Source organism: Lissotriton helveticus, chromosome 3_1 (genome assembly GCF_964261635.1).
Source record: "Lissotriton helveticus chromosome 3_1, aLisHel1.1, whole genome shotgun sequence".
Taxonomy (NCBI): domain Eukaryota; kingdom Metazoa; phylum Chordata; class Amphibia; order Caudata; family Salamandridae; genus Lissotriton; species Lissotriton helveticus.
This window is the reverse complement of record NC_136061.1, coordinates 1,969,476,636-1,969,499,573: the sequence shown is the minus strand read 5'-3', so window position 1 is coordinate 1,969,499,573 and position 22,938 is coordinate 1,969,476,636. Positions and strand designations below refer to the sequence as shown.

The following is a 22,938-nucleotide window of genomic DNA, read 5'->3' as shown; positions in this document are numbered from 1 at the left end:
TTCAGATGCTCCGTCCATCACCACCCCCTTTTGTACGACCTTGAAACAACTACAATACTTACGCTTTGAAAAAGACATCCAAACTCACCAGCCCCACTAAACCTCTAAAAACACACCAAACCTCACAAACCCTATTGGTAAGAAGCGGTCAGAACACTGCAGCTGTGCATACATAGCCAAGCTGAAAGACTAGTTTCTATAAATCGTAGGCCATAAAAGATGCATCAATTCTCAATTTTGGTGAACTCACTCTGTCCAAGTGCAAGTCATCAAGCAACTTCCTGAATCCATCACAAAACTCCAAATGGTCCCAGTACACTGGATACTGCAACTGAAGACGAAAAAAATAATCTGGTTAATAATAAACCTATTACAGTACCTTTAGAATCTCGAATTAGAAAGATCAAACAGTACAAGTATTTATCTTATAATAATTAAGATAAGAATCAATCTATCACATGGTATTTAAAAATCGTATTAACCTCATATGAGACTGAACTATGGCAATTGTACTGTGACAGAAAATGCTGCCACCAACACTAGCAGAAACAGAGCCCCACTGTTAGCCAAGGAGCCATCATGGGCTCCAACTAGTAGTGGAGGCTTCAAAGGGACTGCATGGTGACAGTCTACTATTCAAAGTCTTGTTACTCAACTCCAGCATCTAGAGCTTAATGGTTCTAGCATTTATTTAAATTTTGCTTTGTCAGATAAAACAGAGGACTCAATTCTTTCCTACTCCTTCGGGACGGTCAGCTTGAACAGTAGGGCACCACAAGACTCATTTACAGAGATGTTTCATATATACTACGCTCCTTGTTCTGGCAATTACCACCTACAGATTTAGTACTACACATACAATACACAAAACCGTGTGTTATTTAATGCAGTTCTAGCCCAAAGTCAGTTAATTGCCAGATATTGTTGGATATCAACAGGTGCATGAGAGGAGACTGGCTACAACTCTAGTTTAATATGTACGATACCACAGACACCAACTGGAACTCATTTTTTCCTCATTTTGTGGGCCAGTGTCTTAAGGCAGTTAGTACAGCAGACAATTCCGTCTCTTTTGGTTAAAGAACAATCTTTGAAAACGGAGGCCAACGCAATGGCAGGAGTTTAACAAAAGATCTTTCAAAATTCTTTGTACCTACGCATGACTGACTGCCTTTCTAGATAATTTGTGATCCACCTATTGCTGTTCTGATTTCAAAAGAACGTATTGCAGTCATGTCGCATGCTCACCGGCAGCTTCTGAACTTATTTTCGCACTCCGAAAGTCCTTTTAAAAATGAACTCCTGATGAATGCCTCATAGAAATGGTGAGGAGAGCAGACTACTGCGTTTGATATCGAGCTGCTGTGCAATGGAATTCACATCCCTTTGCTGAAATAGCTCATTATCTTCTACGTTCTATAAACCCAACTGTTTTTATAAGCACACATCCCCATTATTATTGCCTAAATTCAGAGTGTCACAGAAGCACAGTTTACACATCTGAGGCATACCTTAAGGGCAACTTAATTTTCATAAATGCCTTTAAGTAAAAATTACTTTTCCATATAAAGGGAGCACATAGAACTGTAATGGTCTTGCAATGAAGTCCTGAACTTGAAGAACTTGTAGAAAAATAGATATGTTAAAGTTAACCACAGTAAAGGGAGACATTATGAAAAGTGCAAAAGCAGCATTACTGTTTGTAAGAAGCTTAAACTCACAACAGCTCATTTGGATATTTTAAATTTCCATGACTACTCAGGATGGATGAAGGTGCTGAGTAGAGGTGTGTGAAATTCAAGTAATTTGCTTTTGCATACTTATGAGAAACTTCTGGAAAATTATGCTAAATTCGAATCGATCATTTAGCGCTATATTTTAAGCTGGTAATGCATCCTTGTCTCAATTTTTGTTACATGGATGCATTTTGTTGTAAAAAAATATATATACCACTTAAAACAAAAGTGGAGTGAGCAACAACTACTCGTGTTTTAGACTTTAAGTTATTATGAAATGAAATTAAGATTTCTAAAGCGCACTACTACCCGTAGGTGTCTAGGCGCTGGCTCCTAGTAGGTAGGAAAGGGTGATAGATAGAACCAGACATCACATATAGAGCAGATGAAATGCTGCTGCGCAAGATATATAATTACACTATGTGGCATAATGGTGTAATTTTAGGAATCAAAATAGTTGCACTGGCACCAGCAGGTGCGAGTGTCTCCTAGGGCACTGATAGTTATGCGCTGAAATCCTCAGCTATGTTCTAAACAATAAAATTTTCAACAAAGTTTGTCTTTTGAAATTTTCTGAAGTATTTTATTCATACTTGTGATTATTTCCATGAATGGTCATAGATTTCTCCATATCATATTTATACAGTCCACATGTATATTTCTCATCCAGTTATGTTTACATATGCCAGAATTGTATTTAAAGAATTATATTCCAATGCATTTCGGCCTAGAAAGGCCTTCATCAGGGAAACCTGAGAGTAAATGCATTGGAATATAATTCTTTAAATACAATTCTGGCATATGTAAACATAACTGGATGAGAAATATACATGTGGACTGTATAAATATGATATGGAGAAATCTATGACCATTCATGGAAATAATCACAAGTATGAATAAAATACTTCAGAAAATTTCAAAAGACAAACTTTGTTGAAAATTTTATTGTTTAGAACATAGCTGAGGATTTCAGCGCATAACTATCAGTGCCCTAGGAGACACTCGCACCTGCTGGTGCCAGTGCAACTATTTTGATTCACATACTCCTCGCAGGGAGTAACCAGAGGAGCACGATTTACGCACAAACATTGGTATATGTTGAGCAGTGCACGGCCAAGTTACTATATAGTCTGTAATTTTAGGAATGTCATAACAAGTAAACATGAAATCTACCAAATTACATCAGCATAATTTTAATTTTGCCCAGGCCTAGCTTTGAGCCACCTAAATAGTTGGAAATGGAATACTTGATGCACAAGTTACTTACCTTCGGTAACGATATATCTTTAAGAAACATTAGTAGTGATAAATTCCTTAGAATTACCGCCAGATGTCAGACTATCTGGAAAGTTTTTCCTCAGCAGGACCCCTGCGCGTCGGTAGGCGTGGCCGTTCAGCTCTGTATGCGTCGTTGGCACCGGGATGACGGCGCTGGAGCTACTTAGACGCGCACATGCAAGCTGACGTCAGTTATGTACACAACTTATCGAGCCAGGAACGCAGACCCAAGCAAGAAACGGACCACTGATGCCATGAACCTAGGGCCCTGAAAAGGATGACCTTAACCCTAGAAATCAGTTTGCAGAACAGGGAGAATGAGTGGGGCAGTAAGGAATATATCACTACTAATGTTTCTTACAGATATTTCGCTACCGAAGGTAAATAACTTGTGCATCTGAAAGAAAAACGTAGTGATAGATTCCTTACCTTAGAATAGATACCCCAGCAATACCAACCCCGGTGGTGGGTCTGCGAACAGAGATCACACAAGAAAGTCCTGGAGAATAGAACCGCCAAAGAAGCCGTCTCTCCAGACTTGGCTGTCCAGGCAGTAGTGCTTGGTAAACGTGTGCAGCGAGGCCCACGTAGCTGCCTGACAGATGTCATGCAAGGGATCTTCCCGTCACAGAGCAGTAGTGGCTGCTGTCGTCCTGGTAGAGTGGGCGCGAACCCCACCAGAGGCTCCTTTTTAGCCAAGGAGTAACAAGCCTTTATGCACAGAACGACCCACGTAGCCAACAAAGAGCTGGTCATCGACCCGGAACTGGTGTGTGCGTCGAGATAGAAAGAGTGCACGTTTTGGGGCCACACGGTGGAGCCTCTCTTCCTCTTTTGAAGGATGCGGAAAGAAGGTGGGCAAAGTGATGGTCTGCCCGATGTGAAAGGCAGTGACAACATTTGGCAGAAAAGAAGGACGAGTTCTTAGAACAACTTTGTCCAGATGGACAGATAGAAAAGGAGGCTTAAAAGAAAGAGCCTGGAACTCACTCACTCTTCCGGCAGAGGTGATGGCAACCAGGAAAGCAGTCTTTAGAGTAAGGAGACGGTGAGGACAATTGTGAAGTGGCTTAAAGGGAGCGCACATCAGAAAAGTAAGAACTAGATTCAAGTCCCACTGAGGCATCACAAAAGGAACAGGAGGAAACATGTGCGTGATGCCTTTCAAGAATCTATTTACAACAGGGGACTTGAAAAGGGAAGGCTGATCTGAAAGCCTTAAAAAGGCAGAAATGGCCGAGAGATAGCCCTTGACAGTGCCTAGAACAGAGCCCTGCTGGGCCAAAGAGAAAAGAAAAAGAAGTACCTCTGAAAGAGGGGCAGAAAGGGGATCCACAGCCTTTGCTGTGCACCATGCCACAAACATATTTCACCTGCAGGCGTGTACCGTCTTAGTGCAGGGATGCCTGGCTGCCAAGATAACATTACAGACTTCGGGGGGCAGGTCAAAAGACATCAACTGCCGCCACTCAATCTCCACGCAAGGAGGTGGAGACTGGACAGGTTCAGGTGGTGGACCGTCCCCTGCTGCTGCGACAGAAGATCCTCCCGAAGAGGCAGATAGATCGGGGGATCGATGCTCACACTGATTAGCTCGGGATACCATACTCTTCGAGCCCACTCCGCAGCCACAAGGATGACTTGGGCGCAGTTGTGCCTGATCTTCTTCAGCACTCTGGGTAGAAGTGGTATAGGCGGAAAGGCGTACAACAGACTGCAACTCCACTTGGGACGAAAAGCGTCGCCGAGCGAGAGCCGCCTTGGAAATTCCAACGCACAGAACTGATGACATTGCACGTTCTCTTCAGTGGCAAATAGATCTAACCAAGGCTCTCCGCCACGTCCGAGTTCAGACGCCATTCGTGATCCATTATGCACCGGCGGCTGAGTTAGTCTGTCCTGGCGTTCATAGAATCTGCCTGGTGCTGATCCACCAGGGACAGGCCCTGGTGTTCAGGCCAAGCCCAGAGGCGCAGAGCCTCTTGGCATAGGGTCCACGATCCCACCCCGCCCTGTTTGTTGCAGTACCATGTGGCGGTGGTGTTGTCTGTGAACACCTGCACTACTCTCCCCATAACAGAGGGAAGGAATGCCTTCAGTGCAAGCCGGATCACCCGAAGCTCCAGAAGGTTGATGTGGAGCTTGGACTCCGCAGGAGACCAGAGGCCTCTGAACTCTGCCTCCCCCACGTGGCCGCACCCATCCTAGAAGAGACGCGTCTGTCACAACTGTATGTTCCGGTCAGGGAAGGGAGAGGGCTCTGCCATTGACCTAATCGCGATTCGTGAGCCACCACTGCAATTAACGTGCAGTGCCCTCCGAGATCTGGACGTGATCGAACAGGTTGCCCTGATGCTGTGCCCACTGGAACTTCAGGTCCCAATGCAGAGCCCGCATAGGACATCTGGCATGATCCACCAGCAGGATGGAGGAGGCCATTAGGCCCAGTAGTCGAAGGGTCATCTTGACCGAAACCCGGGACAAAGGCTGAAAGATCGGAATCATAGCCTGAATGTCCCGGACTCGCTGTTTGGGAGGATATACCCGAAACTGCGCCGAGTCCAGAACCGCTCTGATGAAAAGGAGCCTCTGCGAGGAATCAGGTGGGACTTCGGCATGTTGATGGAAAACCCCAGCAAATGCAGGTCAGCCATAGTCTGGAGGTGGGAGACAACTGCCTGGGGCGAGCCCGCCTTCAACAGCCAGTAGTCGAGATAGGGGAAAACTGAAACCCCTGATCAGCGCAGATGAGCTGCGACCACCGCCATCACTTTCGTGAACACCCAGGGGGCGCTGGTAAGGCCAAAGGGGCGCACAGTGTACTGAAAGTGCTTGTGGCCTACTGTGAATTGCAAATAGCGCCTGTGGGCAGGCAGGACTGGAATATGAAAATAGGCGTCCTGCAAGTCCAACACCACCATCCAGTCTAGCGGGTCCAGGGCAGACAAGACCGGAGCAAGCGTGAGCATCTTGAACTTCTCTTTTCGGAGGAAGCGATTGACGTTCCGAAGGTCTAAGATAGGACGCAGGCCCTTGTCCTTCTTTGGAACCAGAAAGTAGTAGGAATAACAACCACAACCTACTTCTGGCGTCGGAACATGCTCGATGGCCCCCTTGGCCAAGAGGATCGCAACTTCCTGCTGGAAAGTGCCAAGTGATCCCCGGACATGCGGTTGCATGGATGGAGAGGTTGTCTCGAAGGGGAGTGAGTAGCCCTTTCGGACAATTTGCAGCAACCACTTGTCTGAAGTGATGTTGCGCCAGTGGTGGAGATGATGGCGTATTCATCCACCCACTGGCGTCTGATGGGCCTCAAAGGTCAGACTAGGAAGGCTATGAAGTGGATGCTACGGGGGTGGAAGTGGACTGACCCGCCCGCTGGCCCCCTGAACAGCCTCGACGGTTCCCATGTCTGCGACCACGATTAGGTTGTTGCTGCAGTGGCCTGTGGCGCTGCGAACACTGTGGGGCGCCCCTTCCGTGGCCACGAAAGGAGTGAAAAGCAGAAGGCTGAGGAGGCCGAGCGGCCAAAAGGCCCAAGGACTTGGCCGTATCCCGGGAGTCCTTGAAGCGCTCCAACGCACTGCTAATGGCCAAAAAGGCAAATGCCATCAAAGGGCATGTCCATCAGAGTGTTCTGGACATCCCCAGAGATACCAGTTGTCCTCAACCAGGCGTGGCGCCGAAGCACCACTGTTGTGGAAATCGACCTGCCCAGTGAGTCAGCGGTGTCCAGCCCACAACATATGGTGAATTTTGCTACGTCTCTCCCAGCCACAACCGCCTGGGAAAGAACGGCTTAGGCCTCCTCCTGGCAGTTAGGCAGCACCTGCACAACCGTGTCCCACAGAGAGTGGGTATGACGGCCCAAGGGGCATGCGGTGTTCACCGACCCTAACCCGGCAGATGAACAGCTTCTTGCCAAGCTGATCCAGCTTCTTGGATTCCCTATCCAGAGGTGTGGTAGGGAACGTGCTCTGGGATGTAGCGGCTTGGACAACCAAACTCTCAGGGGTGGGTGTTGGGTTAGGAAGAGGGGGGTCGCCCGGAACCAGGCGATGGGGTCGGGCCACGTTCCTGTCCACAGGAACCCGTGTTGGGCCAGAACCAGGTGCCCAAAAGGACGTCAGACAGTGCTTCATTAAAAGGCAGCAAGAGCTCCGAAGAGGTAGCAGCCTGTTGGAGCACTTCTGTCAAGAGGTTAATCCTGACGGCCACCGTAGGGAGTTCGAGGTGGAGAGCCTCGGACGCCCTATGCAACACCACTGCGTAACTGGCTACCTGCTCTGTAGCCACGGTAGGAGGAGACAGCATTCCAAGGTCAGGCAGACCACTGGCATCCCCCAAATCCTCTGGCCAGTCCGGATCAAAAGCACAATCCTGTGCTAGAGGGTCCTCAGACCCCTCTCAGACCTCCACTTCCTCCAAATTCTGTGGAACAGGCTCAAAATAAGCAGGATGCACATAGGGCACAAAAGGGCCCATCGGTGTCTGTATCGGCACAATGTCCGTGTTGGGTCTGAACCTGGGGACGACGTTGTCCCGAGGAGCTAGGCGACAAAGGAAGCGGTGCCAGAGAGATCGGCGCCGGTGAAGATGTCACTAGGTCAACCGGCACCGATCGGGATCCGATCGCGGATTCATGAGGGGCCTGCGGCATCGGGCCAGAACCGCTGGCGACTTCGGGCCAGAGCCGGCGAAGCAGGACCCCCAGTTGGGCCCAGAGGAGGGGCCCGTCGGCCCAAAGAGTCGGGCCATGGCAGCAAGAAACTCTTGCAGCTGAGCAGGCGTCTCCCCCACACCTGGGAAGGGGGAGTATACTGGGGGCGATGTCGCAGGCTCTGCCGGAGCCACGGGGTGGCACCACCCGCACCCTCAGACGTGACGGTCGAGGGGAAGTCGAGGAGCGACGATGCTTCAACTTCTTTTTGGAATGCTTCATCTTACCTGATCCCGAGTGCGAAGACTTAGATCCAGAAGAATGCTGATGAGGACTCCGCGACCGGTCCATCTACCTCCCACGGGAGTGGGAACAGGACCTCGAGCGGGACGGAGCAGACTGCCGGACTTCAAGCAACTTTCGGGACCGCTCCCGCAAAGTCTTCGCGCCATGGCCCACCATTTGGGACACGACTTGGGGTTGCGGTCTCGCCTCAGGCAGTAGAGATACACGCGGTGGGGATCCGTCACCGACATCATACAATGACAGTCCCCACAGTTCTTGAAACCGGGCATCCCTATGACACCAGGAGTCGATCAACTCGAAAAGATGAGGTAAAAGGCCTCGAAAAGGTCAGTCAAGAAATGACTGGGGGTACTTGCTCTTCCCGGATCTGCACTTGCTGGCTCAGAAAAAGAAAGAACTGACGTCAGCGAGCGTGGGCCCATCTAAGTAGCTCCAGAGATGTCATCCCGGCGCCAGGGACCCCAACGACGCACGCGGAGCTGCACGATGACGCCTACCGACGCGCAGGGGTACGGTTGACTAAAAACTTTCTAGATCCAGTCTGACGCCTGGGGGTAATTCTAAGGTAAGGAATCAATCACTACATGTTTTTTTCAGATTTAAAATTAAAGAACATTTGAAAGCTAGTTCATCTACGAGAACAGAGCTCATTGTTGAAATTTCAATAAACTGCAGAAAACGTAAACCAGTTATAATAAAAAACTTAAATAAAGAAATGAATAATTAAAAAAACAGCAAATTTTAAGTACAGAAGAATAAGTTACTTACCTTCGGTAATACGTTATCTAGCAGCGACTCCATCTAGCTACAGATTCCTTACCTTAGAATTATCCTCATTAGTCAGACTAGATCCGATAATTATTTGGGAGCAGTAACTCTGTGCGTAGGTAGGTGGCGTAATTTGGCTCCGCATGGCAAAGTCGGGTCCACTGGAAGTGACGTATGTGGTGCCTATATAGGTGCAACCCCAGCACGCTGAGGTCCATTGTTTTTGCGACTTTCCACACCAGAAGCATAGAGTCATGAAGAACACTGATCATTGGCGTGTGTAACTAGGTCCCTGAAAAGAGGAACAGCCTTTAGCTCTAAAAACCAGTTTGCAGGGGAGTTGGGTGGGGGATGTGTTGTTCTTAAAGAAATCTACACCTAACAACACTACCAGATAAGGCATTACTGAAGGTAAGTGACATTCATCTGATAAAGACTTCTAGTCGCAGATTCCTTGTCTTAGAATAGATACTCAAGCAATAACTTCCCGGAGGTGGGTCTGCACACATGATTTAAAGTAAAAAGGCAAAGCGCCCATCCCAACAGACCGACTGCCCAGGCAGTAGTGTTTGTTGAACTGTGAAGCAAGGCCCAAGTTGCTGCTTGGCAGATATCAAGGACTGGAACTTCACGTTTTAACGCAACGGTCACAGCAATTGCTCTGCTGGAATGAGCACACAAACCCTCTGCGGGTTGCTACTTGGCCAATGCATAGCAGATCTTAATACAAAGTACAATCCATCTGGAGATAGTCTGTTTCTGAACACCCTTCCCTGTTTTGGTCAAAACTTATCCCACGTAGATCTGATTATCCAACCGGAACTGTTTTGTAGGTAGAACCACAACGCTCTTTTGGGGTCAAGCCGGTGTAGTCTCCCGCTTCTTAGAAGGATGAGGCCGAGGATAAACAGTAGGCAAGGTGATATGATTGGCCTACATGGAACATGGTTACGACCTTCGGAAAGAAGGTTGCTCGGGTCCAAAGGACCAGTTTGTCTGGGAAGAAGGAGAGATGACAACGCTTGTACTTCACTACAATTTCGGGCAGATGGAATTGCCACCAGAAAGGCCATCTTGGTGGTGAGATGCCTCAGAGGGCAGGTATAAAGCGGCTGAAAAGGAGCACACATTAGGAAGGTAAGGGGACCAAGTTAAGGTCCCATTGAGGCATATAAGGGTGCTGGAGGAAACCAGTGTTGCAAACCTTTAAGGAACCTATTTATTTATTATTATTATTTTTTTTGTAAGACGTTTATTAATATTCCTCATTGCAGTACATATAGCATAGCCTACAACCCTTAGGGCCGGCTGCAACTTGTGGGTGTCCGTGATGTACAAATAGACGCAAGTAACTTATATGCAGTCACACATCAGCTACCTAAAGCCGTAGGTCGGTAACAGTAACCTTCGCGTTACAGGTGCTCATATGTACAATGTACCTTCAAATGACGTCTTATTTTATTATACATAAAAAAAAAAAACATTTCAACTCTGTAAACTGGACATTTCTCATCTGTGTGTCCCATTTTGTCGGCTGTATCTCCAAGGAACATGTCAGCAGCCGTGCTACCGAAACCCATAAAGATTGCGTGCAGATCTCCGTTGTTTGTCAATAGTGTGGGTGTATTTGAGTCTCGTATGTGGTCAACCCTTGCCACGAGGTACTCCGCCCACTAAGAGACAGCGGAGCCTCTCGTTACATCTCTTCATTGTGTAGTGTTTCGCAGGGTAGTTGTATAGCCTGTCAGTTAGCTGGAGAGGCGCGACCCACATCAGTCCCAATGTCTGATTCGGTGTACGTGTATGCCTCCAGGCTCATGAACTATATATGGAAGGCAAGAATCCAGAACAGGTAAACGGGGGGTGTTTATACGGAAGTTGGGGGGGGGAAGGGAGAGTGTGTGTGAGAGAGTGTCGCCGTGGATGGTGGCCAGGAGGATACTGTAACGGTCCTTCGTGTTGTCTTTGCGCGTGCAGGTAGACAGCTATCCGGCCCACCGGTTAGTGTGTTGAACATGTTATGGGCGCAGTTGCCATCCCTCTGGGCATCCTGGGAGTCGGCAACCTCAGTCAGTCTAGATATGCCACACAGCCAGCGCTACGAGCGTGCGACTGCCATTGGGGGGGGGGGAAGCCCCATCTGCGCGCCTAGCGTATCCTCATCTATTCCATCTGTGTCATCTCGCTCATGGCGATCTCTATATGAATCCCCTGGTCGCGCCTTCTTTCTGGAGGGATCTCACAAAACCATCCCAGAGCTGCGCAATTGGAACCTGCCTCAAGCCCGCAACCTCCTCCCGATGCAAAGCCACACTTTCTGCTCTAGCCCAATTGGTGAAGGAAGCACACCAGTATTTGGGGATTGGCGGCTCCCGCTTTTTCCAGTGTTTGGTGATTAACCGCTTGGCTGTGATGAGGCCTAAATCCCAGAACCTGGCGTGAGTCTTATTTGGCTTATTTCTTCTATACAAACCCAGTATGCAGGCCTCCCAAGTGTGTGGTAGCCCCGGGCCAGCGCTGTGCGTTAAGAGAGATGTCACCTCCCCCCAATATGTGGCCAGAGAGGGGCAATTCCAGAGCATGTGCAAAATGTCCGCGCCTATCAGGTCGCATCTGGGGCAGGCAGCGGTGTCAATCATGAAGTATTTGTTGATCCTGTCTGGGGACAAGTACGCCTGGTGCATTATATAAAATTGGATAGTTCGGAAGCGGGCGCTGCGCGGGATGTTCATAGGGCCAGCTAGGATCATGGTCCATTCCTTGTCCGTCCATTCCCGCCCTCGGTGGGTAGCCCATTTGTCTCATATCGGCTGTGTGGACCGTTGTGTGTGTAGTAGGAGGGCCTGCGCCAGCCAGTGAATGATGTGAGTACCGCTGCCCATCACATGCAGATACTGCATTGCATGGTGCATCTGTGGCTCCTCCCGAACATCTCCCCAGGAGTCTGTGTATGTCCTCAGGATAGACGCATGGGTCAGGAACTGTCCCGCCGGCAGACCCGTGCCCTCTGCCAGCTCCTCAAATGGGAGCAAAGCCCCGTCTGCGTAAAGGTCGCCCATCGTTTCCACTACGGCCTCCGTCCAACTCTCTAGAGTGCGCGCCGTCACTGCTCCACCTCTTCTGGGTGTGCCCAACAGAGGAACCGCAGGCGCATATGGCTTGATTTCCCGGGTCAGTTTCAAACTGCGGAGGAAACACTTGCGGGCCACATCTACATGTAGAGGCAGCGGGCGCGGCCCCTTGGTCAAGGGATGGAACATATCTGTGTGTGTGTCCATATGTATGTGGAGGTGGCTGTGTCGTCTAAATGCGCATCGCTCAGCCAGTGTGTCACCCAATGCAGCTGTGCCGCCAAGTAATACAACTCCATATTTGGAACCGCCAGCCCACCCTCCGTTACTGGGGAGTATAGTTTCGTCAGGGCCACTCGGGGACGTCCCGCATTCCAGATCAGGTTACGGATCATCGATTCAAGGTCCCGGAAAATCTTTGCGGGGACGTAGAACGGGGTGTTAGCAAAGTGATAGAGCAGTCTAGGCAATGCTATCATTTTAGTTAAAGCAATCCTGCTCGGTACATTTAGTGGCAGTGTCTTCCAGAAAGCCATCTGGGCTCGTAAAGAGGACATGGCTCGGCCCAGTTTCCCCTCCAGTACGTTCTCCACGTCTCTATACATGTGCACTCCAAGGTATTTAAAGGTGGTAGGATACCAGGTTAGCCTGACACCTCCTAGGTGCACGTCGCACTCCTGCGTGTCTCGGCTAAATGAATACACTCCGGACTTTGCCCAATTGACTTTGAGCCCCGACATTGTTTCAAACGTCTGGAAGATATCCGACAGTTCGTCCGGCACCGCTGTGAGGTCTCGTATGTATAGTAGCAAGTCGTCCGCGTATAGCAAAACTATATGTGTACCATCAGCCAGTGGGATCCCCCAGCCCGCCCCCCGTGTTCTCAGCAGCGCAGCCAGGGGTTCGATAGCTAGTGAGAAGAGTAGGGGCGACAGAGGGCAACCCTGTCGGGTGCCTCTGCGCACCCGCACCGCCTCTGAGAGCAGCCCGCCCGTTCGCACTCTGACACTGGGCCGCTGATAGATTAGGTCAACCATCTCCTCAAATGCATCTCCGAGGCCAAATCTGTCCAGCACTGCTCCCAGATAGGGCCACTCCACCGAATCAAAGGCCTTCTCGAGGTCGAGAACCAGACAACCTGATCTCGGCCAGTGTGTCACGGCGGCGTCCTGTACACGGAAGAGACGGCGGATATTGCGCGAGGTACTCCTCGCCGGCACGAAACCATTTTGGTCAACATGTACCAGGGCCGGGACCTCTATAGCTAGGCGTCGGGCCAGCAAAGAAGTGAAGATTTTGTAATCAGTGTTCAGCATAGCCAAAGGCCTGTAGGAGCCCACGTTCGTTCCGTCCCTGCCTGGCTTCAAAAGCGAAACCAGGTTGGCCTCATTTAGCGTGGCTGGAAGCGCAGAGTCTTCTATCGCAGCATTATACATTTTAAGCAGTTCCGGGATCAGTGCATCTGAACAGGTTTTAAAAAATTCGGCAGGTAGGCCATCTGGACCCGGTGATTTGCCATTGGAGAGGGCGAAGATAGCCTCGCGCATCTCTTCCTGTGTGAAAGGCGCCCCCAATACTCCCCGCTGCGCGTCCGTAAGGGATGGCAGTGGGACGTTCTCTAGGTAGGCCGCTATGGTCACCGACGAAACCCGTAGCTGGGACCTGTATAGAGCTTGGTAGTGCTGCACAAAGGCCCTATGTATTGCACTTTGAGTGTACACTACCCCTCCCACGGCCGTCCGGATGGCGGACACCGGCTCAGTACGACCCTCCTGTCTGACCAGCCAGGCCAGCAGTCTCCCGGGTTTGTCGCTGAATTGGTGTGTTCGCGACGAGTGGGCTGCATAGTTAACGTTACGCAGTCGTTCTAGTAGCGCCATATGTTCCGCACGGGCCTCACCCAGCCCGTCGTCTGTTCCCTCTACCACCTCCTGTTCCATGCGGAGCAAGTCAGCCTCTACTCGGCGCAGGTCGGTCTCTAGCTGTGTCTGTATGCCGCCCTGTGTGCCCAGGCAGTGGCCCCGCACCACAACCTTGAAGGCGTCCCACTCGATCTGCGTGGAGGACGCCGTGCCTGAGTTGTCAGCAAAGTAACCCGCCACGCAGGCCTGCAGGGAATCTCGGAAGGGGGCGTCTAGCAGTAGAGCCGGCTGTAAGCGCCACGTGGGGATGGGCGGGTGTGGGCGCTCCCAAGCTATGTGCAGCGTGTGCGGGTTGTGGTCAGAATGTGTTCTGCCAAGGTACTGCGAATCTGTTATGTGTGGCAACAATCCGAGGACACCATATATCTGTCTAGGCGGACATGTAACGAGTGTGCCCCCGAGTAGTAGGAGTATACTTTAGTGTTAGGGTTATGCGCGCGCCATGCATCCCTTAGGTCCCATTGTGTCGCCCATTGAGTGAGTGCCCTCGTGGCTCCCAGGGATGTGGCATCGGGTCTAGGCGGGGCCGAGCGGTCCAGTGTGGGATCCAGCACCGTGTTGTAGTCCCCCCCCAGAACCCAGGGGACTCCGTGCCAAGGCGCCAGCTTCTCTGAGACGCGTGCCAGGAAGCCCCCCTGTTCCGTGTTCGGAGAGTATATGGATGCCAGCACTATAGGCTGCCCATCAATGCGGCCCCTCACCAACACATACCTGCCCTCCGGATCAGTTTGGACATCAGTCATTGCAAAGGGGGTATCCGGCTTCACCCATATCAGCGCTCCCCGGGCGAACGAGGAGTACTCAGTAGCATACAGTTGCCCCCTCCACCTGCGCCGCAATGCGACCACTTCCGCCTTGTTCAAGTGTGTTTCCTGCAGGAGTGCAATCTGCACCCGGTGTCTTTTCAAGTATGAGTATATTTGATAACGGCGTGCTGGAGTGTGCATACCTCCAATATTCCAGGTGCATATATTGTTCGTCATCATCGTGCCATAGTATGCTCCCCTCCTCCGCCCCCACAAACCTCTGCTCAGCACCCATCCATCGTGCTCCCACTGTCAACTCTCCCATGGACACCCCCCCCACTACACTCATAAATTTCGGGAAGACATCAAGAAAGGGGGAAAAAACAATTAGCAGCAAAAACCAACTATGGGGAAACTCCCCTAAAATACCAAAAGGGCAGTAGCGAAACGGGCCACCGCCCATATCCTCAAAAAGAGAGGGACAACTGTTCAAGTCAGGGGGGATCGTGTGCTAATCACGATCCGGACGGTTCAAATAGGTATACGATAAGGAAGATCAGAGCCCTTCCCTGGACCTTATGCGTTAGTGTACATGCAGCTATAATCAGTTCACCAGATCTTGGCGTCGGCAGCCCCATGAGGGGTTCCACCCTTTCGGCCAGTCTTTGTAGCGGGTGAGCGGATGCCTGTTGACCCTCCGTTAACCCAGTGTGGGAAAGTCATGCGGTGAGGGGGGTTACTGCATCCCCCGACCAATTAGCGAGGCTGGGGAAGGTGGCATCACAGACTAGGGGGTGTGAAGGGGTAATTATGGCAATACTGTTCCACCACCCTCCTGCCTCCTCAAGGTCCTTGAGTCTGGGGGAGGTACTCACTGTGTGAAGGACAAGCCGGCTACCGCCCAGGCCCTGGGAGCCATTCCGGCAGACGACCAGTGTGCAGCTCGTCCGACTGTCCCTGCAGTCACTGCTCCGTCCCCGTCGGTGCAACAGGGCATTCGATCAGCGTGTAATCGTCATCAGTGGAGCATGTCCGCCGTCTGCGGTGTGACCTCTGGGAGTTCCACTGATACCTGGGAGTCCGGTATCCCGTAAATGGCCTCATCATCACTAGGGGTCATCTGTTGGCCAGGGTCCAGAGCGACTTCCGATCCTGGCGAATTGCTCAATTGGGAGATTCTGCGGAGCGCATCTCGTCGTTCCTCAAGCATTTGATCTGCTGGCGGGGAGTGGCGCGATGTTTCCTCCGGGCGCCTGTTCTGCCGGCCTCTGTTCCCACGGCGACGCCGCGGCCCACGTGCTCTCGGCCTCGTCCCGGTCCCTGCCGTGGCGTAGTTTCTATGCCGCTGTCCAGCCATTCACCGACCTCTTCAGGGGTGTTAAAGAAGTAGGTTTTGTCCCGCGCCACTACTCTCAGCTTGGCAGGAAAGAGGAGGGAATATTTCAAGCCTGCGTCTCGTAGTCTCCGCTTAGCCTCTAGGAAATCGTGCCGTTGACGTTGCACTTGGACTGTGTAGTCCGGGAAAAACATTATATTGGCATTATCTATATGGACTTCCCCAAGTCTTCGGGTTTCCCGCAGCACCGTGTCTCTGTCCCTATAGTTGAGGATCCTGAAGAGGAGCGGCCTTGGATTCGTGCCTGTGGTGTGGGGCCTCGTCGGAACTCTGTGCGCCCTCTCCACTACGAAGTGCGGCGAAAGTGCGTCCTTGGGTAGCAGATCCCTGAGCCAGTCCTCCACTCCTTGTGCTGGTCGGTTCCCTTCCCAATTTTCCGGAACCCCCACAAGTCTAATGTTATTGCGTCTCGCCCTTCCTTCTGCATCCTCTACCCTATCTTCCAAGAAGTCCACTCAGTTAAGGAGGTCCTGCACTAGTTTGTCCGTCTGAGTGACTTTGGGTTCAAGTTCTTTCACCACTCCTTCCAGCGTCTTGGTCCGGTCGGTTAGCTTCCTGTGGTCATCTCGCAGGTGGGTGAGGTCAATCGCGACACTGTCTATTTTTGACTCCAGGGAGGTTCTGGTCTGCTGCAGCGACTGTTCCATACGTTCCATAGCCGCGAGCACGCTATCCAACCTCGCAGTTACCTGATCGGCGGCCATCTTGTTCTGCGACTTGCCTGTTCTGCCCTTCAGCGGGGCTCCCCCTGTCCCAGTACGCGTCCTCACTCCACCGGACATGTGCGGAGCCGCCCTGCCAGCGTCTCAGATGGTGCGGGAGAGGGGGGTTCCCGCGGCAGGCCCGTGTGCCAGGCAACGTCTCTTAAGCAGTCCGCCGGCTCCCCACGCGTCTCCCTCACCAGGTCGTCTCGGGGTTCGAATCAGCAGCCCCCTCCAGTGGTGCACTCGTCGAGGGTCGCCAGCCAGGACCCTGCCTCTCTCCGCCCCAGGTCTGCCCCCGCCTTCCCGCTCTCGATGTGGGCCTGGGCTATGGATGGCTATGCCACGCGCGGTGTTGGGGGGGGCCCCCTGCGCAGGGACCAGTCGTCTTGCCAGCTGCAGCCGCCCAACGATCAATGTGCGCGGTTGGGCTGCGGTCGCAGAGTCAGAGGGGAGGGCCCACAGGTCAGGTCGTAAGCGGCACCAGTTGCCTCCCGACAGCTTCTCTGCGTGGGCTTGGGGTTCCGTCCCAGGCGCTCCGTCAGGTCTTCCCGGGGTCTCCACCTCCCCTCTCACGGGTGTAAGGAGGCCAGGCAGGCTCACTCCGTATTTCGGGCCCCCAGCCGCCCAAAGGTTCCCCTCGGTGGCGTCCGTCGGGGAGGTCGCTCGTTGCAGGGCGGACGTTGCAGGCTGGGGCCCGCTCGTCAATCACAGATCCCGCGTCTCCGCGGCCCCTCCGCCAGTTGGGGAAGGCACAGTTCTCTCCGGGGGCCACTGGAGGGGGCCGCCGCAGGCCACGCTGGGTCTCCGGTCGCTAGCTCGGGGTCACAGCTCCACCACGCACATCCCCTCTCAGCCAAGCAATGGCGGCTCACCTCCGGGCCCTCAGCAGCACAGCGGCGGGGCGGGTGCGGTATGGTGTCTGCTCCGCCTTCTGATCAGGCCCCCGGCAGGTAGGCAGCAGCGCGCCGGAGACGGCTTCCGGCAGTCAGGGTTCCTCTGCTTCTCAGCTGCGGCCTCCGGAGGGTCCGCCCCCGTCCGAGTTGACGTCTGATTTTCGGGGCCTACTTGGTAGGCCCGAGCCGCGGCCTCTCGTGGTCACCCCGCCGGTCCGGGAGTTGACGGCCCCGCAGGCGGGCCGCAGGAAAGGCCGGTGCTAGCCGCGCCGGGTCTTCACTTTCAAAGTCGGCCCAGTTGCCGATTACCACTCCGCGAGGGTCCGCTTGAAGTGTCTGGCGGCTGCGGGCAAATGTTGCAGAGAATTGGCCCAGGGAAGGGGAGCTCGGCACGGAGCTCTACCCTAGCGCGTCCTCCGCCATTGCGCGCGTAGCCACGCCCCCTAAGGAACCTATTTATAATAGGGAACTTGAAGAGGGAAGGTTGATCTGTCCAGCTGCAGTAAGGCAGAAAACAGCTCCACACCTATCCCCACTGATCCACAGACTTAGGCCTGGTTGATCCTGATCTTCTTGATAAGTTTGGCAGGAATTGTATTGGCGGAATAACATAAAAGGGGCCAGAGCTCAACTAGAGACAAAAAGCATCACCAAGTGAGAACATCCTTAAAAACTTCAGTGCGCAGAAGTGCTGACGTTGAGCGTTCTCGGCATAGGTGAACAGATCTAGCCGAGGCTCTTCCTGCTCTTAAAACAGACCTTGCACCACTGCCGGATGGTGGCGCCATTCGTGATCTGCTAGACATCATCGGCTGAGTTTGTATGCCCTAGCATTCAGAGAGTACGCCACGTGTTAAGCGACCAGGAAAATGCCCTGACGTTCCAGCCATGTCCAGAGACATGGGGCGTTTTGAAAAGTGTCAAAGACCACACCCCACTTTGGCTGCTGCAGTACTACTTGGCAGTGATGTTGTCCATGAACACCTGCACTAGCCTTCCCTTGATGGGGGTAGAAAGGCTTTCAATGCCAGCCAGATTGCCCGGAGCTCTAAGAGGTTGATGCGGAGTCCGGATTCTGCCAGAGACCAGAGGACCCTGTTCTCTACCAAACCCAGATGGCCAACTCACCGCAGGAGTGATGCATCTGTCACCTCTGTGCAGTCCTTAGGGAGGAAGGGAGTGTGATCTGCTATTGACCATATCGCAGTTCAGTAACCACCACTCCAGATCTTTTGCAGTCTCCTTCGAAACCTGAACCAGATTGAAGAGATTACACTGGTGCTGCCCAGTGGGGCTCACAGCTCAATGTCGAGCCAGAATGTGCCATTTGGCATGCTTCATCAGCAGCATGCAGGAAGCCATTAGAACCAACAACCTTAGTCACTCTCACGACATCCAGGACCGAGGCTGAAACATCGATCACAGCCCAAATGTCTTTATTCTGCGCTTGAGGATAGTTCTGAAATGCCACCATGTCCAGAACGGATCCGATGAAAGGAAGTGTTAGTGAACAAATGTAACCAGTCCAACAAAATCTGGAGGTGGGTGACAACTGTCTGGGGCGAGCCTGCCTTCATCGACCAGTCGTCGAGATATGGGAAAGACTGGTACCCCAACCTCCGAAGAGGAGCAGCAACCAACACCATCAGTCTCGGAACCGCCCGAGGTGCGCTGGTAAGACCCAAGGAGAGCACAGCAAATTGGAATAGTTCTTAACTTGAACTACAGTTAACACCTCTGGGCTTGCAAGACAAGAATGTGAAAGTAAGCATTTTACAAGTCCAATGCTATCATTCAGTCTCCCGGGTCCAGGGCAGAGAGAACCCAGGCAATAGTGAGCATTCTGAACCTGTCCTTTCTCAGGAAGTGTTAGAAATGGGTGTCTCTAGTCGGCAGAGGTAGGTACCTTTGTCCAAATAGGGACCCTTGCTTCTAGTCAGGGTAAGCGGGATACACACTTTAGATAACTCCTGCTCACCCCCGAGTAGCTTGGCACGGGTAGACAGGCCTATCCCAAAGGCTATGTGTAAAGTATTTGTACTCAAAACACACAGTAATACAGTGATATCACCACGAATGGACACCACTTCAGTTTAGAAAAATAAAGTATCTTTATCTAAACTCAACAAGACCAAAACAACAAAAATTCAACATATATGTAATAAGAATATGACTTAATTTCAAACAACTTGGACCACAGAAAACTATGGATGCGTGAATTCTCTTAAAGTTGTGACAAAATTCCCAAGACCAAACAGCCGCAGAGATGGGAAGCGTCAAATAACAGAGATGCGTCAGTTCCTGAGAACACGGGGAGGCGATGCAACAGTTCTGCCGCACACGCGAGCAGTGATGCGCCAAACCCGGTCTGTAGGAAGAAGTGATGGGTCGATTCCGAGATGGTTCTGGTCCGCAGGTGATGCGTCAGGAAAACTTGCCGCGTAGGTACGATGCGTGAAAATCCGAGATGCGCCGAGTAGCGCTGTGCCAATTTCTACAGCCGCGATCCCTCAATGGGTCGGTTTTGGAAGCGGCGCAGTGATCGTGGGCATCATTCTCAAACAGTGGTGCCGAGTTAAAAAAAACTGCAGCAAGAAGTGCGATGCGTCAATTTTCTTGTAGTTGCGTTGCTTTTCCAGCTTCCAATAGAAGGAACAACCTTCAGAGGCCAAGCACAGTCACAGGCACCTCTTGGCAGGTCAGAACTCCCAGCAAGGATGTTCAGGGGAGCAGGGAGTGAAGTCTTTTTGTACCTGAGACTTCAGAACTGGAGGCAAGCTCTATTCAAGCCCTTGGATATCTTCCTCAAGCAGGGGTTACACAGCACACAGCAAAGTCCTAGTACTTTACTTGGCAGAAACAGATACTGCAGGCCAACCTCAGACAGCACACAGCAAAGGGGCAGTACTTCTCCTCAGTTTCTCCAGCTCTTCTCCTTGGCAAAGGTTCCTCTTGATTCTCAAAGTAGACTAAAGTTCAGGGGTTTTAGGGCTAATAATTATACCCCAAAATGTCTTTGTTCTCTTTGTGCAAGGGTCTCTGAGCCCAGTCCTAACCAGTTCTGTCCACTCTGGTGCAGCTGCCCGGCAGAAGGTGGAGACAGCATTGTGTAAGGCAGACAGGTCATAGTCAGGTGACAGGGAAATCTCCCCTCACCACTCTAAATGCAGAACGGGGCTATTCAGGTGCCAGTGAGAAATCATCCCCGCTACTCTGAATGCAGCCCAGGTCTATTCAGCCCAGCCCGAGTCATTTAACTCATCAGCCCCCCCGCCCCCCCCCCAAGGTGGCAGTCTGAGAGAATGCACCTCCCCAGCCCCTGTCACTACAAAACCAGACAGTCAATACACATACAAGCAGAGGCACACAGAATGGTTAAACAAAAAAATGGCTACTTTGTGTGATTACATTTCTCGATCTTGTCCCAATGGGAAGTTATATTTATAAGATGTTATAAACAAGTTCTCATTCTATCCAATGGGGCAAAATAGCCTTTCAATAGTGAAAAACGAAACTAGCAGTATTTCACTATCAGGACATGTCACACACAGAAGTACATGTCCTACATTTCACATACACCACACCTTGCCCAAGGGGATACCTTGGGCTTATCATAGGGGTGCCTTACATGTAAGAAAAGGGAAGGTTAGGGTCTGGTAAGTGGTGCTCTTGCCAAGTCGACATGGCAGTTAGCAAACTGCACACAGACACTGCGATGGCAGGTCTAAATTACCTTTTCAGAGCTACTCATGTGTGTGGCACAATCAGTGTAGCAGGCCCACTGGTAGCATTTGATTTACAGGCCCTGGCACACTCAGTGCACTCTACTAGGGACTTATCAGTAAATCAAATATGCCAATCATGGATAACCAATCATGTTCACAATCTACACAGAGCATATTCACTTTAGCACTGATTAGCAGTGGTAAAGTGCCCAGAGTCCTATAGCCAACAACAACAGGTCAGGAAAAAAAAGGAGAAAGAAGCAAAAAGTTTTGGGATAACCCTGCAAAAAAGGGCTAAGTCCAACAGGAAGGAATTTAGAAGATGAAGGTCTAGAATAAGCCGCAGCTGTATGTCAATTTTTGTCACCAGAAAGCAGCGAAAGAGCAACCAAAACCGAGTTTTGGCGCCCTCTGTTAACCCCTTCGACGCTGATGACGAGCTGGGCTCGTCATGAGGTAGCCTCCTGCTACGCTGATGACGAGCCCAGCTCGTCACGTAAAGTGCGCTTTGAAATATCTCAGCGTACGAGCGGAATTCCGCCCGCACGCATGTGGTTAAGACAAGCGTCGGAGTCAAGTAGGAAACAAGAGAGGAGAACTACATAAACCAGAAGCAAGCCCGCCCGAACTACAATCCCCAGAAGGCAGTGCGAGACAGTCGCGCTGAGAGGGCGTACCCATTTAAGCAACCCGGACGCCAGCAGTGGGCGTCGAATATTTTGAACATTCACCGCGAGTACGGAGAGGCTGCCAAGCGGAAGGTGAGCTCCGTGGTATTCGGCGGCTTTGGGACAGGAGTCGGGAGTTTACGGTGAGGAACAACTGATGCCCGAGTCCGTGTCAGCGGGGCACCGCTTCACGCTCGGTGGTACTTAATTGAACTCCGGTCTGCTCCGACCCCTTGTCAGTCCCCGCTCGAGGGTTCTCGAGCATAAAGGACTACGGTCCTTTAGATACTTAGGCCAGTCCCCGCTCGAGGGTTCGAGCTCGTGGACTCCGGTCCTTTTAGGACATACGTCAGTCCCCGCTCGAGGGTATCGAACAGAAGGTCCTTGGACGTGACCTGTGGCCAGTCCCCGCTCGAGGGTATCGAGTTTACAGGACAAAGTCCCTTGCTGTGACCTGTGGCCAGTCCCCGCTCGAGGGTATCGAGCAGAAGGTCCGTTGACGTGACCTGTGGCCAGTCCCCGCACGAGGGTATCGAGTTAACAGGAGAAGGTCCCTTGCTGTGACCTGTGGCCAGTCCCCGCTCGAGGGTTATCGAGTGTGGAGGACGTCCTTTGCGTTTGCCCTCCGTTGGACGCGTGTCAGGACTGACACGCATGCGGAGGACGATTACGCGATAACCATAACGAGGATAGACGCATCGAGTGGCATTTTCGGCCATTATTTAGCACGGGGTCCTCTGTTGGAAGGTGCTAGGACTAGCATCATTGCAGAGGACGGTTAGGCACTATCCCGAACTTTAGTACTCTCTTGCTTTGCTTATGATTTGGCCATTAAACAAGCCTGAATAAAGAGCTTGTTTACTTCACCTATCGGTCTGGCACCTCATTTGTGAGTTAACAGGTGTGGTGTGTGGGTTACGACTGAGTTACCCGATCCCGAGGGAAGCAGGATTACACAATATTCGACCCTTCCAACATCAATCAACCTCCTGGTCGAGTAACCGGTCATGGCCACCATGGAAGACGTATTGGTGGCGTTACTAGATGTTCAAAACTAATTAGCTG

At 51.7% G+C, this 22,938-nt stretch overlaps 1 protein-coding gene across 1 annotated transcript in view; it reads right to left on the bottom strand.

Moving 5' to 3' along the window:
• SPG21 (SPG21 abhydrolase domain containing, maspardin) overlaps positions 1-22,938 on the bottom strand; it is a 328,125-nt gene that overhangs the window by 89,501 nt on the left and 215,686 nt on the right. Inside the window, exon 4 of the mRNA XM_078683092.1 lies at positions 251-331. Within this exon, the coding sequence (XP_078539218.1) occupies positions 251-331 (81 nt within the window). The remainder of the gene's footprint in view (positions 1-250; positions 332-22,938) is intronic.